Raw genomic sequence first — 19,086 nt, 5'->3', positions numbered from 1 at the left:
TCAGAAAGGGGGCTTTTTTACTAGTGGGGTATATTTTATTTCATTCTCTCTTACTGCTTGCCTGGCCAAGCAGTTCTTGCATGACTGGAACAGTTATCACTACATTACTATACTAAAGATTGCCCTCCTCTTTTTGCACACTGGTACTGGCTGCACCATTGCATACTAGCCCCAGCTACCCCGGTATCTGCAGCATACCCAGTACCTCTAATTGCTTCTACTGCATCTTTTCATGGTATGGGGGTACCTAGATTTCATGAGGAGTGGTCCAGGAACAGCTACCATGTAGAGGTAGCTTAATAGTTGTTGCAACCAGCTGAATGAGCACAGAGCTCTAGAAGTGCTGCTTCACACCCTGCTGCAGCTTGCTACCTGTAGTGCACAATAGTGCAATAGCCATATTCAGCTACACCATCTGGCTCTTGTTCTCAGCGGTACTTGTTAGCTCCAGTGCGCAGTTCTAGTGCATAGTCACATCAGCCAATTTTTGACCCTCCCTGCAAGAAGTTAGTGCTGTCTTAGGCATCAGACCACTGATGTGGCTTCCAGGTCCCATTTGGTAACCTGCCTTTTGGAAGTAATCTTGGGAATGGAGAAGATTTAGGGCAGTTAGGTAAAGACCTGAGGGACTCCCAAGTCTTGGAGATTGCCAGGGGACAAGTCTAAGGATGATTTTTAAGCCTCTCGGTTTTCTGGGGCCAGGAAAATTACTTTCAGGGTTTCCGCTTCCACTACGACAAGACACCTGGCTGCTGGTAGAATGAGTTCTGTTTTAACTCCAGGTCTACCTATGCCTGCTGCATCTCCCAGTGATGGGAGTCTTAGTTTACTCCTTGGGCAGGACTCCTCTACAGGTTTCAGGAGGAGTAACCAAGATTGCCTCAGCTCATTATGTCTTAGTTTTTCTATCACACCGTTACAACCTGGATTTCACTACAGATTTTTATTGGAGTCTACATGCAAGCTCAAACGCTAATATCAGGCAGTTCTTGCCACCTTGCCAATGTTTCTGCCTTTAGGCACAGTTGAGTCTGTCCCCAGTTGCAATTGGGGGTAATGGGAAATTACCTTTGCTTTGTAGTTTCAACCAGGGAGCTTCCTTCCAGCTGAGTTTGGACATCATAAGAGTCTAGGGTGTTTACAGTTAAACTTTTCACAATGGGAATCTTGCAGTGTATAATAGTTGTCTGGTGGAGAGAGTTTCTAGCCTCCCTGGACCTCTAGGAAACATACTATCATATTCCCAGTGCTCCTTCCTGAAAAGGGACCTTAGCGGTTTATGACTGTCATTCAGCCTTTCCACATTTGCAAAGACATTTTTTTCAAGGTCATGGTGGTAGTGGCAGCTTTCCTTTGCGAGGATGCAATGCAGGTTCATCCATACCTTGTGACTGGCTGATTTGCGGCTCTCTTTATCAAGAGAGTCTGCAAATTTCATCCACGATGCCTATCCTTCAGTCTTTAGGACTGGTAATCAGTGTCACCAAGAGTCAGTTGTTTACAGCACAAATCTTGGTTTATCGGGAACTGATATTCCATATAGGCTTGGGAAGTCCTTTCTTCCCTTTTGGCACACAGCAAGAGGTGCCAACCCAAGTCAGGTTCTACTTTCCCTACCAGGTCCAGGATAGGTTCAAGTTAGGGCACAAGGGTCTCTTTCTTAGACATTGCCCCGTAGGCCTGATTCCATATCGGACCACTTCAGGGGTTCCTTCACTGCTTTGGTCCCCATGCCTATGGTTCCCTTCAAGCCAACTTAGTCTCAATGGGTGATTTCAACAGCCTTCCGCTGACATTTCAGCTCTCTCTCTCTCTCTCTCTCTCTCTCTCTCTCTCTGGAGGTGGCTATCTGCAGCTTGTGGGCTGCTAGGGTGTGTCGTAGCTGGCGGCAACAGATTTTGGATTCCTTCCAGATGGCAGACAATTGACCGCCTCCTCACTTGCCAGATGTTGAATTGAGGCTGGCTTAGTTGACATTTTTCTTCTGTGATTTGTTTCGGATGTCGAATGAGAATGTTTTTGGCGGTCACAGCCTGTCTTTTGATGTGGTTGCGCTGCTGGGCGGCAGATGCAGCTTCTAACAACGGCTGGGTCAGCTCCCTTTTTTAGGGCAATCTATTGTTTGAGGACTCAGTGAAGTTAGCGGAAGATCCGGCTGACTCAGACTCAATGTCTTCCTGAGGACGTGTCTACACGTTCTTTTCAGTTGGGTCAGACTCTCCCTTAACTTTAGGATACCAGGACTATTGTCCAAGGCAGCCTAGTTTTCTTCAGCGATCCAGTCCAGGCAGGGTTTCAGAACTCCCAGCTTCATTCGTTCCAGATCTTCTGGATTTCTGCTGAAGGGGTGATGGGGCGCACAGTCTTGTCTTTTCTGCATACTGTGGTTTCTGCCTTCCATCCCATTCCACCTTTGTCTCTTCCCGCTTCTTGGACGTTCACCATGTACTCCTATACTATTTAGAAGTGACCAGCGAGTTCTGTTAAATCTTTGCTTCATGCTTTGCTCACCATTTTTACATTGGCAGATGCGGGCGTAGCGGTTTTGATGTCAGGGGGAGCAGATCTTTTGTAAAATAGGCATCAGTGTGAAGCTGAAGGGCTGATCCCACAAAGGTGTCATTTTATTCAAAATCCATTTAGGGGAGCAACCGCTCCCCTTGCATCCCACCCAGCTATGCCTCTGCATGGCGGGGCAGTGTCTGGGCTGACCCACTGAGCAGAAGTAACATAACACAGTAGATGACGGCAGAAAAAGACCTGCACGGTCCATCCAGTCTGCCCAACAAGATAAACTCATATGTGCTACTTTTTGTGTATACCCTACCTTGATTTGTACCTGTTCTCTTCAGGGCACAGACTGTACAAGTCTGCCCAGCACTATCCCCGCCTCCCAACCACCAGCCCCACCTCCCACCACCAGCTCTGGTTCAGACTGTATAAGTCTGCCCAGCATTTTCCCCGCCTCCCACCACTGGCTCTGCCACCCAATCTCGGCTAAGCGCCTGAGGATCCATTTCTTCTGAACAGGATTCCTTTGTTTATCCCACGCATGTTTGAATTCCATTACCGTTTTCATTTCCACCACCTCCCGCGGAAGGGCATTCCAAGCATCCACCACTCTCTCCGTGAAGAAATACTTCCTGACATTTTTCTTGAGTCTGCCCCCCTTCAATCTCATTTCATGTCCTCTCATTCTACCGCCTTCCCCTCTCTGGAAAAGGTTTGTTTGCAGATTAATACCTTTCAAATATTTGAACGTCTGTATCATATCACCCCTGTTTCTCCTTTCCTCCAGGGTATACATGTTCAGGTCAACAAGTCTCTCCTCATACATCTTGTAATGCAAATCCCATACCATTCTCGTAGTTTTTCTTTGCACCGCTTCCATTTTTTTTAACATCCTTCGCAAGATACGGCCTCCAAAACTGAACACAATACGCCAGGTGGGGCTTCACCAACGTCTTATACAGGGGTATTAAAACCTCTTTTCTTCTGCTGGTCACACCTCTCTCTATACAGCCTAGCAATCTTCTAGCTACAGCCACCGCTTTGTCACACTGTGACTTCCTACATAGCCTCATGCACTGTCAAAGACTGAAGCGGTCTAGTGCTCGCCATTTTAAGGTTAGCAGATGCCGCGGTGATAGGATCAGAAGCAGACGTATTCAGAACCTGGAGAGTCTTAGGTATATAAGAAAGTGACTGCTCCTTACGAAACACCCACATTGCGGTGGGATCATCAGATTCCTGACCTGCTGAGCAGAAATGCCTCCCGACATAGCTTCATGCTGTCCTCTGGCTGGTCACAAGAAAGGGGATCTGGTTTCGAGAGCCACGGTGGCTGTTGACTGAGAGAGTCAATTTCATCGGCTAGCCTCTATATGGAACAGTCTAGCCCGTTGCGGATAGCAGTTGACTTCCTTTTCCAAGTCCCGTCTGGCTGCCATGACTGCCCTTTGCAGTTCAGCCACTTGGTCCTCTGTCCTGCTGAGGATAGCTTTTACAGATCATCCACTTGATCCTGCTGTCCTTCCCTTGCTAGGCTTTACAGACTTGACGTGGCAGCGGCATGTAGCCGCAGCCTGTAGAGCGTTGCTTCAGTCTGCTGAAGTTGTAGTACCCCACCCCACTTGAGAACTTCTTTGGTACATCCCACAAGTCTCTAGATTGATCTGTGGGACGCTGTGGAAGGTAAAACTGGTCCTTACCTGATCATTTTCTTTCCATTAGTCCCAACAGATCAATCCAGAGGCCTGGGTTGAGTGTTTTCTTCTAGTTGCTTCAGTTTCATCAGATTCCTGCATTTGATTTTTGGCTACAGAAAAAACACACACACACACACACACACACACAAAAACAAATCAAAACGTAAAGGAAACCTTCTGTTACCCTCCCCTCAGGGAGCGGTTGAGGAGTTTACCTGGGCTTTATGCAGGCAGGAGAGGATTTACTGTTAGATTTCCTCATACTTCTTTCACTGCTTTGGTATCGAGTAAAAGGGGCGATCAGGGAAGACAAAGCCGTAGCGGAGAGATTAAATGAATTCTTTGCTTCGGTCTTCACTGAGGAAGATTTGGGTGGGATACCGGTGCCGGAAATGGTATTCGAAGCTGACATGTTGGAGAAACAATGAATTCTCTGTAAACCTGGAGGACGTAATGGGGCAGTTCTACAAACTGAAGAGTAGCAAATCTCCTGGACCAGATGGTATTCATCCCAGAATACTGATAGAACTAAAAAATGAGCTTGCGGAGCTATTAGTAATATTTAATTTATCCTTAAAATCGAGCGTGGTACCGGGAGATTGGAGGGTGGCCAATGTAACGCAGATTTTTTTTTTAAAGGTTCCATAGGAGATCAGGGAAATTATAGACTGGTGAGTCTGATGTCGGTAGAGACTATCCTATATAATAATTCTCACCTTCAACGTTCCATGCTTAGGACCGTGGGTCCCTGGCTGCAAGTGGTCTGCGAGGCAGACACGCAGGATGTCACTGACGTCAACACAGCTGATTGCAAGGGGAGGAGTAGTTTCCCTACTCCTCCTACTGCCTCGGAATCAGCTGTCACCCCCCCCCCCCCCCCGCGCTATGGCCCCCTCGAAACCCACCCCCTCCCGCGAACCTGTCGATTTCCCCCCCCCCCCCCCCCCCCCGCCGGAACGCCGAAAACTGCCGTTGTTGTGCTACCTTCCCTTCCCGTAGGTTGTTCAATCATCTTCTTAGAAAGTTTAACTCCGTGCGTCTGACGTCAGACGCACGGAGTTAAACTTTCTAAAAAGATGATTGAACAACCTACGGGAAGGGAAGGTAGCACAACAATGGCGGCGACGGTGGCGGCAGTTTTCGGCGTTCCGGGATAGGGGGGGATCGACAGGTTCGCGGGAGGGGGTGGGTTCGAGGGGGCCGTACCACGGGGGGGGGGGGGGGGGATTGCCTGCCTAAGGCCCGTTTCCTTGCCTACAGAAATGGGCCTTTTTTACTAGTTATTAAGAAAATTACAGAGCATATTCAAAAGCATGGATTAATGAGACAAAGCCAACATGGATTTAGTGAAGGGAAATCTTGCTTCACCAATCTACTAAATTTCTTTGAAGGGGTGAACAAACGTGGATAAAGGTGAGCCGGTTGTTATTGTGTATCTGGATTTTCAGAAGGCATTTGACAAAGTACCTCATGAAAGACTCCAGAGGAAATTGGAGTCATGTGATAGGAGGTAGTGTTCTATTGTGGATTAAAAACTGGTTAAAAGATAGAAAACAGGGTAGGGTTAAATGGTCAGTAATCTCAATGGAGAAGGGTAGTTAGTGGGGTTCCCCAGGGGTCTGTGCTGGGACCGCTGCTTTTTAACATATTTATAAATGACCTAGAGATGGAAGTAACTAGTGAGATAATTAAATTTGCTGATGACAAAGTTATTCAGTCGTTAAATCGCGGGAGGATTGTGAAAAATTACAAGAGGATCTTATCGTGATTGGGAGACTGGGCATATAAATGGCAGACGACATTTAATGTGAGCAAGTGCAGTGTGATGCATGTGGGAAAGAGGAACCTGAATTAGGAGTCACGGACCAAGAAAGGGATCTAGGTGGTGTCATTGATGATACATTGAAACCTTATGCTCAGTGTGCTGCTGCGGCTAAGAAAGCAAATAGAATGTTAGGTATTAGGAAGGGAATGGAAAACAAAAATGAGGATGTTATGCCTTTGTATCGCTCCATGGTGCGACCGCACCTCAAATATTTTGTTCAATTCTGGTCCGCCGGATCGCAAAAAAGATATAGTGGAATTAGAAAAGGTGCAGAGAAGGGCGACGAAAATGATAAAGGGGATGGGACGACTTACCTATGAGGAAAGGCTAAAGCGGCTAGGGCTCTTCTGAGGGGAGATATGATAGAGGTCTATAAAATAATGAGTGGAGTTGAACGGGTAGATGTGAAGCATGTTTACGCTTTCCAAAAATACTAGGACTAGGGGGCATGCGATGAAGCTACAATGTAGTAAATTTAAAATAAATCAGAGAAATTTTTTCTTCACTCTATGTGTAATTAAACTCTGGAATTCGTTGCCAGAGAATGTGGTAAAGGCGGTTAGCTTAGCGGAGTTTAAAAAAGGTTTGGCCGGCTTCCTAAAGAAAGTCCATGGACCATTAAATGGACTTGGGGAAAATCCACTATTTCTGGGATAAGCAGTATAAAATGTTTTGTACTTTTTTGGGATCTTGTCAGGTATTTGTGACCTGGATTGGCCACTATTGGAAACAGGATACTGTGCTTGATGGACCTTTGGTCTTTCCCAGTATGGCAATACTTATGTACTTAAGACAATACTGAAGTTAAGGTGGCTGCACATGACCACATATAGTAAACCTCTCTATCACCACCTTCTGGTAGAGGGACATAATCCACAAGTCTCTGGATAGTAAACCTCTCTATCACCAAGTCTCTGGATTGATCTGTTGGGACTAATGGCTAGAAGATTATCAGGTTTTTACTTATTCAACACAGATAAGTAAAAACAGAATACAATTTTCCTCCAACCGCCCAACATGGCCATGTTTTGCGCTATCAAGTACTGCATCAGGGGTTCAACATAAACTTGCATGAGCAATTCAATGATTTCCCTTTCTGGGCGATACCAGAGCATCATATGAAGTAAAGCCAACTTGAAGCTCAGCCAGGCACACTAGTAATTTGCATATGTGAACAGTCTGGAAAAAGAACAGCTCACTGTTTGTTAGCTTTACTTCATATGCTGCTGTATATCAACCAGAGCAGCGTATGAAGACACAGCCCTTGAGAGGGCAAAACATGGTAATGTTGGGCAGTTAGAGGAAAATTGTGTGCCATTTTTACTTATCTGTTGATGATACATTGAAACCTTCTGCTCAGTGTGCTGCTGCTGCTAAGAAAGCAAATAGAATGTTAGGTATTAGGAAAGGAATGGAAAACAAAAATGAGGATGTTATAATTTTTACTTCTGTGTTGAATAAATTTTGTTTTACTCCATCACGTGGGTCTGCTGTTCTGAATCTTGCAGACCGCTTGCCTGTATGCCTTTAGGGAGAGGAATGACCAATAGGAGAAAAGGTCATGATGCCTTTGCATAAGACTCTGATGAGATCTCATTTAAATACTGTATACAGTTCTGGAGACTGCACTTTCAAAAAGATATAAACTGGGTGGAATTGGCCTAGAGGGTAGCTATTAAATTGGTCAGTGGTCTTCGTCATAAAGCAAATGGGGACAGACTTAAGATCTCAGTATGTATACTTTGGATATAATAGACATTTAAATATCTATGTGGCATAAGTACACGGAGGTGAGTCTTTCAATTGAAAGGAAGTTCTGGAATGAGGAGGCATAGGATGAAGATGAAAAGGAATAGACTTGGAAGTAACCTGAAGAAATCCTTCACAGAAAGGGTGGTGAATTTATGAAACGGCCTCCTGGTAAAAGTTGTGGAGATGAAAGTATCTGAATTCAAGAGAGCTTGGGACAAAGTACCTAAGATCTCTAAGGGAGCAATAGGGAGAGTAGATGGCATGGATGGGCCATAACGGTCTTTACCTGCCTACATTTTTCTGTGTTTCTATGTTGTTTTATTGTACTTCAGGCCACTCCTTGTCAAAATAATTTTGTTATAGTTATTACTTTTTTTTGTAACTATAATTTTTATTTAAATAGTCAGCAATATAGAACATGGGTAAGAAAAGAGAAGACATTTGCCAAAAAAAATACATAATTAACCCTGGGGTCCATTGGCTAACCCCTCTCTTCAAACGTAAATTTCCTAGCAGAATATTAAACACTGTGCTCGTTTTCAAACAAATTAACTAAAAAAAGGTATTTTTGTATAATGACTAGAAATTAAAAGATTTTCACCCTTCCTCTCCAGTGCTGCTGAGCTGGCCTCATTTAGGGATCCTTATACCAAACCGAGCTAAATAGTGACTGGTGCTGTTGTCAGCATGTAGGTTTTCTGCGCTCTGCAGCCACTTTTAGCATGGCAGTAAAGTGGCTGCCTTGCCATTTTCCTTTTTAATGGCCTCGTGATAATTTTCCCATTGGTGTGTGTCCATTACCTCGGGAGCCCTTACTGCCATCTACTTTAGAGGTGGTAAAGGCTCCTGTGTTAATCGGGCAGTGTGCAGTAATGTGCCCACGCTTTTTTACTACTACTACTACAAATCATTTCTATAGCGCAGGCACACCTCTCCACCCATGAGCATGGCTCCCGCACTGAAAAATGAAAAAAAAAAAAAAAATTCAGTGCCAAGCGGAAAACTGCCACACGTTGCCTCAGCGTGTTTTGCTGTAGTGCTCCTTTAGTGTGTGGTAGGCCTACCGTACCTTAGTAAAAGAGCCCTTATATATGGGAAAAAAATTGGCCAAGGAGTCCACCATGGGCGTAGTTTGGTCATTTCATTTAGGGGGGGGGGGGGGCATATTAGCATATTCCTTGTCAGCAGCAGATGAATCCATTAACTGATCGGTTGTATCCGCCTACCAGCAGGTTGAGCTAGAGAACACTGAAAAACAATAGTGCCTCTTGGACGGCTAGCCCCAACTGCCTTCAGTATTTCCCTATCTCCCAGCTCCTGGATTTCAGACTGCCTGGGGTGGCTCCTGTGCTTTGCAAGTTGAGCAGGGGTTTTGTGGCTGGTGGTGCCCACTTTAAAGGCATAGGTTTACCCGTTCCCTGCCTTACCCATTCCCCCTGAGTCCCGCTGTTGCTGCCTGCCTACAACTTTCCTCACAGCGTTAAAAAAAAAAAAAAAAAAAAAAAAGACGTGCATTTACTGCGTGGCTGTTCTGAGGCTTTTTCCAGAGATTCTGGTTCTGTGCAGCTTGACCGGAGCTCGTTGACTCGGTTCTCTGAGGTGAGAGTGATACCCAGCTCCTACGGGGAGGTCCCGCGGACGCCGTTCCGATCGGGGTAAGTTTTGGCATGAAGCCGCCATTTTATTGCTATATTCCCGTCCTGTCAATGGCTATATTCCCATCCTGTCAGATGATGGCTGCTGAAGGAGTTAAGCGCTGCTCCCGTTGTGGTAAACACAGATCAGTAGCGGGGCTGTGTAAAATGTGCTCCTTAGACGCTCAAGCTAGTATGAGCATGGAGAGCGATGTTTCTTCCCGCTTGATGGAGCTGGCAGCGGGCGCCATTTTGGAAGCGCTGCATGCCTCAACCCTCACGGTTGCGGAGGAGTCTGAGTGCAGGGGGACTCCTTGTTTAGAGGCTGCCAGAGGAATCCTACATCCGTTTCTCCTAATTCGGAGGCGGAGGGTCAGGGTGAGTTTTTCTTTCCTGAGTTTGTGCTTTTAATGCATAAGGCTTTCATGCTGAAAAGAGCTCTGCCGCAGGTGTCTGACAATGCGTTGCCTCCTGGCTTCCCTCCGGGTGTTGATGCCCCAGGGGTGGCTTCAGAGGTTATTTCGTCCCCTGAGCGTTGGAAACACACTAAACATAGACGGGTAAATCCCGAACTGGCGAAGGCGTCCGTGGTATGCGAATCTCCGTCGGATGATGGTGGAGGCTCCATTTCATTTGCTCCTGGTGCCGAACCTGTTGATTCAGGGTCCGGTGTCTATGGAGGATCCCTGCCGATTTGGTCTTACGGCCTGGCTCTTGAGAGGGTGCAATTGAGAGACAAGGGCTATTCTAACAAGGTTATTTCCACTCTCTTGCAGGCCCGCAAGCGGTCCACCTCCGCAGCTTATGATCGGATCTGGCGCAAGTTTGAGGTGTGGTGTGTTTCAAAGGCGATCTCTCCCACGCGGGCTTCTGTCTCGCCGGTGCTGGACTTTTTGCAGGATTGCTTACAAAAAGGCCTGGCTTACAATTCCCTGCGGGTTCAAGTGGCAGCTTAGCTTTGGCATGCTATCGAGGGAAAGTCTCTGGCTTGTCCCTTTGCCTCTCATCCGGACATTGCCCAATTTCTTAGAGGGGTGCTTAGGCTCCGTCTTCCCGTTTGGTCGCCTTGTCCGGCCTGGACCCTGGGGCTGGTGTTGAAGGTTCTCCAGTGTTTGCCTTTCGAGCCGCTTAAGCGAGCTTCGGAGAAGGATGTGACTCTCAAGACAGTCTTTTTGGTGGCCATGACATCGGCTAGACGCGTGTCTGAGCTTCAGGCGCTGTCCTGTCAGGACCCTTTTCTACAATTCTCAGAGTCCGGAGTAACAGTACATACAGTGCCTTCCTTCCTGCCTAAAGTAGTTTCAGCGTTTCACCTGAACCAGCCCATTTTTCTCCCTTCCTTTTCTAGGGAAGGTTTTCCCGGACTCCTTTGGGCAGTTACATCTTTTGGATGTCCGCAGGGCACTGTTGTAGTATCTACAGATGTCAAATGACTTCAGGACTTCTGATCACCTTTTTGTATTGTTGACAGGTCCTCGACGCGGGTGTCTGGTGTCTAAGGCCACTATAGCTCGTTGGCTCAAGGAAGTCATTTTTTCTGCGTATCTGCTTTCAGGCCGGTCTCCGCCTGAAGCGTTTAAGGCGCATTCCACGAGAGCGATTTCCTCCTCGTGGGCTGAAACGGGTGCACTCTCTCCCTCCCTGTCTGACGTTTTTTGTTCAGATCTTTCATGCAGATATATATATCTCATTGGGAGAAGTTGGAAACCAGTTCTCAGAATTTCTACATGCTGTTCTACTACAGGAGGTTGAGATCGTCCCTCCTTTGTATGGTTATTGCTTCTGTTCTGGGGTGTTTGTTCGCTGTGAGGAAAGTTTGTTATTCTACCTTTATGATTTACTCTGCTTTGGAAATCTCAGATACTGAAGGCAGTTGGGGCTAGCCGTCCAAGGGTCACTGTGGTTTTTAAGTGTTCTCTATCTCCACCTGCTGGTATGCGGATACAACCCATCAGTTAATGGATTCATCTGCTGTGACTAAAGGAAAGAAAATTACCAAGATAAGAACCTAATTTTCCCATCTCGGTCCTTAAAAAGTATTAAATAAAAATATTTATTTTCTACCTTTGTTGTATGAGCACTTTATTTTTCTAATTGGGCTGGTCCGTCTCTTTTTCCACTTTCCACGTGTCAGTCTTCTCTAAATTCTTTTCCAGATTGGCGTTTCCATTTCTTCTCTCTCCTCTGTCTGGCAGTGACCTCTTATTTCATGTCCCCCCTCTCCTTATTTGTGTTTATCCCCCTTTCTCACCTTAGTCTCTGTTTCACTTCTCATCTACCTACTAGCTTTTACCATTGCTCCCTCTCTCTCACTTATCCAGGCTCGTAAACCGCTATCTTTCCCATTCCCGTCCTGTTAGCCCTCATCTGCCCTCCACTGGATTTCATCACCCTATCAGTCCCCAGCTCCTTCCCTGTCTCTCTTTCATTCCCTTGCTTCCAAGGCCATTCTTATCTCTTACCCTATACCCCATGCTCTTCCTTCCTCCCCCCCCCCCCCTGCAAGGTCCAGTGTTGCTCCCTTTCCCCCCTCCAAGGTATGGCCTCCCCCACCCTCCAAGCTCCAGTGTCGCTTTCCCTCACTCTTCCCCCCCCCCCCCCCCCAAAGTCTGGTGTAGCTCACCCTCCTCCCTGCAAGCTCCGGTGTCAGTCCACCTCTCTGCTCCCGCTGCAGCCTTTTCATCTTCTGGGCTGCCAGCAGCGTTAGCAATGTAAGCACACTGACTTTGCGCAGCCCAAAAGCCTTCTCTCTGCAGCGAGCGACCTGCCTACATGGAAACAGGAAGTCGTAATAGAGAGAAGACTTCCGGGCCACACAAAGGCAGCGAGTTTACATTGCTAACGCTGCCCAGACGATGGAAAGGCTGTAGCGGGAACGGAGAGAAGGAGTGACACTGGAGCAAGTTGGAAGGAGAGAGAGAGATACCGCCATGCAAGTTGTTTTGGGGGTGCACTGCCCCCGCCCCCTCAATATGCCATTGGAGTCCACTGCTTAAAAAATAGGTTGGGAAACACTGGTATAGGGTATATGCCGTCTTAACATGTTTTGGTAAATAGAAAGTTGGTATCATGTTTACCTTCCTTATCCTTATAAGTTTGTGCAAGGAAATTAGTAGGATTTACGCGCTGTATTAGCTGTTTATTGCAAAGTGTTTGTTTTACCTGTAGGTGTAATTCTTAGGGATTCTCATGGTGTTGCCCAAGTTCGCTTTGTTACTGGCAACAAGATCCTGAGAATCCTGAAGTCCAAAGGACTTGCACCAGACCTTCCTGAGGATCTGTACCATCTCATCAAGAAGGCTGTAGCAGTTCGCAAACATCTTGAGAGAAACCGTAAGGTAAACTTTGAGAGAATGTCTTTTCATATTTGGTTTATAATTGTTTTATTGCCTTTATCTATCTAAACTGAGCTCAGCTGTCATAGTGACTGTCTTTGGCTGGTAGCCACAAGCCAAAATTTCTTGAACTTTGATCACTAGGTGTCACCACTGAACAATGGGTGATGCTCCAGCCCTGGTTGACCTGTTACTAAAACCCAGGTTTTTCCACATGGTAACACACAGGACTTGCCACTGGGATAATTTAGTTCCTTGTCATCAACAGCAGATGAATCCATTAACTGATGGGTTGTATCTGCCTACCAGTAGATGGAGATAGAGAACACTGAAAGCACATGGTGTTCCTGGACGCCCAGCCCCCTCTGCCTTCAGTATATCTTTATCTCCCAGCAGGTGTGGACATCGCTTTCTCAGCTCCTGGATTTCTGCCTGGGGTGGCTCCTTTGCCAGTAGAGCGGGGGGTGTTGTGGCTGGTGGTGCCCACTTTAAAGGCATACTTGGTTTCCCTGTCCCTGTCTTACCACATTCCCCCTCCTCCCAGAGTTCCTCTATGGCTGCCTGCCTCTAACTTTCCTCACAGTAAAAAAAAAAAAAAAAAAGAGAGGCATTCTCCAGAGCTCCTGGTTCGGTGTAGCTTGACCAAAGCTCGTTTGACTCAGGTTCCTGAGGTGAGAGTGGTGCCCTGCTCCTCCAGGGAGGTTCCCGCTGACAGCACTCTGTGCGGGGTAAGTTTTGGTGCAAAGGCGCCATTTTGTTTTCTATATTTGATGGCTGCTGAAGGGGTTAAACGCTGTGCCCACTGTGGGAAACTCAGATCAGCAGCGGGGCTTTGCAGCACTTGCTGCCTTGATGCTAATGCTAGCACAAGCATGATGGGTGGTGATTCTTCCCGCCCATGCAGGGGGACGCCTCGTTTCGAGGTTTCTAGAGGAGCTATTGCCCCCGCTTCCCCCAATGTGGGGGCGGATGCGCAGGGTGAGTTTTTCTCCCCTGAATTTGTGCTGCTGATGCATAAGGCTTTTATGTTAAAAAGAGCACTGCCTGAGGCTCCTGACAATTCCTTTCGGACTGGGTTGCCTCCAGTTCTTGATAGCCCAGCATCTGCTGGAGAATTTATTTCTTCCCCCGAGCTTTTGGCTGACGCTAAGCGTAGATGAGTGAATACCCCGTCTGAGGGGGACTCTTCACCCTGTTCTCCCCCGTGGTCTAGTTTCGGGGAGTCTTAGGGGTCTGGCAGGCCCTCACGGACTGATGATCCAGATGAGGTTAGCTGCTGGACACAGGAGTTGGGTGACCCTAAAGCGGTTCGGATTTTCCACCGCGACGAGCTGCCAGCTCTCATTTCTGATGCCTTACAGGCCGTTTGTATTGACGATCCTGACGAGGGCGCTGCCTCTTCTATTAATTCTCGGATGGCTAATGCTGAGAAACCTTCTTGGGCTTTTCCCGTGCATGCCTCCATCCAAGAGCTTATTTCAGCTCAATGGTCTGCCCTGATGGTCCCTTGAAGGTGGCCAGGGCTATGTGTCACCTTTATCCTCTGAGTGAAAGTCAGTTGGCCCTCTTTGGGATGCCTAAAGTGGATGCGTTAGTCACGGCTGTGACTAAAAGACTGCTCTCCCGGTGGAGGGAGGGGTCACTTTGAAAGATATGCAGGACCAGCGGCTGGAATTTGTGCTGAAGCGGTCCTTTGAAATCTAAGGCCTGTCCTTACGGGTGGCTATTTGCAGTTCCTATGCAGCCTGGGCCTGCCTTTCCTGGTTGCAGCAGGTGGTTGAGCAGCCCACCGATGGATCGGGTTCCCTCGCTGAGGTCGGCCCGCATATGGAGTCTGCCCTGTCTTTTTTGGCTGATGCCCTTTATGATCTGGTCAGAGCTTTGGCTCAGCAGAAGTCTGTGGAGGTTGCTGCCCGCTGCCTTCTTTGGCTCCGGTATTGGGCGGCTGACATGGCCTCTAAACAAAGGCTGGTGAATTTACCCTTTCGGGGCCTTCTTTTATTTGGGGAGGATTTAGAGAAGATTGTTAAGGACCTAGAGGACTGTTGCCTGAGGATAAGCCGAGGCCTTCTTCCAAAAGTCCTTTTCTCTCCTCTTCCAGGCCACGTTTTTGCAAAGCTCGCAGGTATCGTCCGGGGCGCTCTACGAGGTTTGGTCGAGATACCAGTTTCCAGCAGAGGAACTCCTTTCATTCGGACAAACGCGCTGCAACATCCAGGAGTTCAGGGGCATCCTCCACTATGATGGGGGGCTGGTCCACTTGTCAGTTCCCGCAGTAGGGGGTCGTCTCTCCCTCTTTCTCGAGGAGTGGACCAAGATTACTTCGGATCAGTGGGTTCTGGACCTGATCAGAGAAGGTTACCGACTAGAATTCGCTGCCCTGGTGGGAGACGCGTTTTTTGGAGTCCTGATGCGGCACTGTCGTCAAGCGGGCGGCGGGAAACAAGACCATGCAGGTGTTGCTGAAGCTCAGAGTGGTGGTTCCGGTTCCTCCCGCCGAACGTGGCTGCGGTTGCTACGCCATCTATTTTGTGGTCCCTCGAAAATGGGGGACTTCAGGCTTGGACCTCATGGCGTCAAGCATAAACGCCAAAGTGCCTCACTTTTTCAGTAGAAGGAGAGATCCTCGCTCGGCGGGGTTGGATGCCCTGGCTCAACCTTGGCCCTCGGGCCTCCTGTATGTGTTCCCTCCTTGGCCCTTGATAGAGCGAGTACTACTTCGGATTCGCCTGCACCGAGGATTTGTGATTCTCATCGCCCCGGATTGGCCAAGGCGTCCGTGGTACGCAGATCTCCAGCGGATGCTGGTGGACGCGCATCTTCCTTTGCCTCAGGTTCCAAACTTGTTAGTTCAGGGTCCGGTGACTATGGAAGATCCTTGCCGCTTTGGTCTTACGGCCTGGCTCTTGAGAGGGTGCAATTGAGAGACAAGGGCTATTCTAGTAAGGTTATTGCCATGCTCTTGCAGGCTCGCATGCAGTCTACCTCTGCGACTTATGCTTGGATCTGGCACACTTTTGAGGCGTGGTGTACTCCAAAGGCTATCTCGCCGACTCTGGCGACAGTCTCGCTTTTGTTGGACTTTTTGCAGGACGGACTACAAAAGGGCCTGGCCTACAATTCCCTTCGAGGTCAAGTGGCAGCGTTGGCCTTTTCCCGGGGGAAAGTCTCCGGCTTGTCCCTTGCTGTTCATCTGGATATTGTTCAATTTCTCAGAGAGGCGCTTCGTCTCCGTCCTCCTTTACTTTTGCCCTGTTCGGCTTGGAACCTGGGGTTCGTGTTGAAGGCGCTCCAGCGATCTCTGTTTGAGCCTCTTAAACGGGCTTCTGAGAAGGATGTGTATCTCAAGACAGTTTTTTTAGTGGCAATGACGTCGTCAAAAAGAGTGTCTGAGCTTCAGGCTCTTTCCTGTCAGGATCCTTTTCTACAGTTCTCGGAATCCGTTGCCTTCCTTTCTGCATAAGGTGGTTTCAGCTTTTCTCCTGAACCAGCCCATTTTTCTTCCTTCCTTTTGTAAGGAAGAGTTTCTGGACTCCTTTGGGCAATTGCGCCTTTTGGATGTCCGCAGGGCTCTGTGGCAGTATCTGTAGATGTCAAATGAGTTTAGGAATTCTGATCATTTTATTTGTTCTGTTGGCAGGTCCCCGACGGGGGTTTCCAGCGTCTAAGGCCCGCTGGCTTAAGGAACTCATTTTTTCTGCTTATCTGCTTTCAGGGTGGTCGCCGCCTCAAGCGTTTAAAGCGCACTCTACGAGGGCAGTGTCCTCTTCGTGGGCTGAAACGAGTGTCTTTTCTCTTCAAGAGATCTGTCATGGGGCTGCCTGGGCTTCTCAGCTCTCTTTTGTGCGGCATTACAGGCTGGATGTGGCAGTGCAGAAGGATGCGCATTTTGGAGCGCAAATGCTTGCTCGCGGAGTTGCCTGTTCCCACCCTACTTATGGAGTGCTTTGGTACATCCCATCAGTTAATGGATTCATCTGCTGTTGATGACAAGGAAGGGAAAATTAGGTTCTTACCTTGATAATTTTCTTTCCTTTAGTCACAGCAGATGAATCCATGATCCCTCCCTGTCTGACTTTAGTTTTTGTACAGATGTTGCATACAGACACTGTGTCTCAGGAGTTCTTGAAGACAAGCTATCAGAGTTACTACATGCTGTTTTTATTGCAGGAGGTTGATAACATCCCTCCTTGGTTTGGTTATTGCTCCGGTTCAGGGGCGTTTGTTCTCTGTGAGGAAAGTTTGTTGTTTTGCTTTTCTTCACTCTGCTTTGGAAATTTCATATACTGAAGACAGAGGGGGCTGGGCGTCCAGGAACACCATGTGCTTTCAGTGTTCTCTGTCTCCATCTGCTGGTAAGCGGATACAACCCATTAGTTAATGGATTCATCTGCTGTGACTAAAGGAAAGAAAATTATCAAGGTAAGAACCTAATTTTCCCTTAGTACAACTGGTTCTTGATGGAAGGCATACTTTGTTAATCTTGGATTTTTAGATTTATATTTGTAGCATGATGTGTAAAACCAGTGTATGTCATGATTCATTTCAAGCAGTGCTGAAGGATGTAATGTCAGAGAGATTGGGCTGTTTGCTTTATGTCTGAATTCAGTAATTTCCCCTTTAAGATGAAACTAAATCAGTGCTCTTCTTCCTTAAGGATAAAGATGCTAAATTTCGCCTGATTTTGATTGAAAGCAGAATTCACAGGCTGGCTCGTTACTACAAGACTAAGAGAGTACTTCCTCCCAACTGGAAATAGTGAGTTTTCCTGCATTCTATACAGATTTAGCTTATGCATATTCATTGTGGGTTTCCTGAAAACCTGACTGGCTAGGTGTGTCCAGACGACTGGGTTGAGAACACCTGCCCAAAGATGATGTATAACAGATCAATCTGGACACAGGCAATAGACAATATCAACAGAAAAAATATTCAAATAACCATACATATTATGGCATTGTATGCCTACTTACCATGTTGACACAATACACAGTAAAACATTTTAATAGACAGCATAGGGTGTAAACGAAGTTGGAGCCTATAGACCAGGCTTGTCCAAGTTTAGTACTGTATTTGCAGCTGATGGTCCTTATTTGTGAGACTAGCAATTTGGTTGCTTCTTCCATTAAAGGCTTGGGAGAAGAGCCAAGCTTTCACCAGCTATCCTGTGGATAACCAGCATTGTCTAGTTAACTTTCTTGCTGAATGGCTCTGAAGATTTACCTCATGGGCTTTTGTCTCCGCTCTCCTTGATACTTTCTGGTAAGGGTGAAGGAGAAGAGAGGATATTGAGCTATAGCAGTCTGGTCAATGTGGCTGTTCATGGTATATTTCTTCCCTCTGAGGGGTACAGAGATACAGAAGATTTAAATTAAACTTGCCTTTTTTACCCAGGACTCTGTTCTTGAGTAACGGAAGCTGTCTTTTTACTACAAGAGAACAAAATTAAACTAATATTTTCTGTTTTTCTATTTCAGCGAATCCTCCACAGCATCTGCTCTGGTTGCATAAGATTCATCATTTGGGTATAAAAAGAATAAATTTTTCACATAGTGTCCTCTGTGTGTGTGTTAACTTTTGCACATTCATTCATGAATGCATAGTTTGTCTATGGCTCCATCTTCTTCTGGAGGGTTTTTTTTTGTTTTTTTTTTTAATTAAACCACTTTTCTGAAAATCCCCTACATTTTGCAGCATTGTATATAAAATCTAAAGATATCTTTTGCTTAAGGATTTGTGCTTAAAACCTTACTCTTTCCCCCTTCTCTGCCTTAGGACCCCTCAGGTCATAATGCCCACTGATGAGCTGAACTATAACACAGAAGGCTAGAAATTCCTATGTAGCTTTGAGCTTTAATTTTAAGGAATGTGGTTTAACGTGTATGTAAACATGCTTAGGATGTTATGGCATTTAATTGGTGAATATTTTTCTCTACTAGATCTCCCAGAACCAGTGTATCTTCCCAGTGAAACTAGCACAGTACATTTAATTGGTTTTACAATCAGAGTAGTTGTAGTGGTGGTCTAAGTCCAAATTCAAATGGTCCTAGAGTATGGAAAGTGTATAGTCTAGTGATAAAAGTTCTTTGAACAAACATGGTATTCAAATTTAGCTACCATATTTTCACAGATTAATAGGTGCTGAAATATAAGCCAGGACTGGTTGGTCTTTTAGGGGTTTTTCCTCATTTGCTTTACTTGCTGAGGCTTTCAGTCCTGGTCCTTGTATTCCTCTCTGTCCCACAAGCTGCTTCCTGAGTCCTTGATCCACACCTTTTGTACGGTGTGTGCCCTGAAGAGGACAAGTACAAATCAAGGTAGGGTATACACAA

At 46.8% G+C, this 19,086-nt stretch overlaps 1 protein-coding gene across 1 annotated transcript in view; it reads left to right on the top strand.

The window, feature by feature from the left end:
- Positions 1-18,311, top strand: part of RPS13 (ribosomal protein S13) — a 30,123-nt gene extending 11,812 nt beyond the window's left edge. The window contains exons 4-6 of the mRNA XM_030199508.1: positions 12,588-12,757; positions 17,412-17,512; positions 18,232-18,311. Coding sequence (XP_030055368.1) covers positions 12,588-12,757; positions 17,412-17,512; positions 18,232-18,265 — 305 coding nt within the window. The 3' untranslated portion in view covers positions 18,266-18,311. The remainder of the gene's footprint in view (positions 1-12,587; positions 12,758-17,411; positions 17,513-18,231) is intronic.
- Positions 18,312-19,086: the final 775 nt, after the last annotated feature.

This window comes from Microcaecilia unicolor, chromosome 4 (assembly GCF_901765095.1).
Source record: "Microcaecilia unicolor chromosome 4, aMicUni1.1, whole genome shotgun sequence".
Lineage (NCBI taxonomy): Eukaryota > Metazoa > Chordata > Amphibia > Gymnophiona > Siphonopidae > Microcaecilia > Microcaecilia unicolor.
This window is presented reverse-complemented; position numbering and strand designations above follow the sequence as displayed.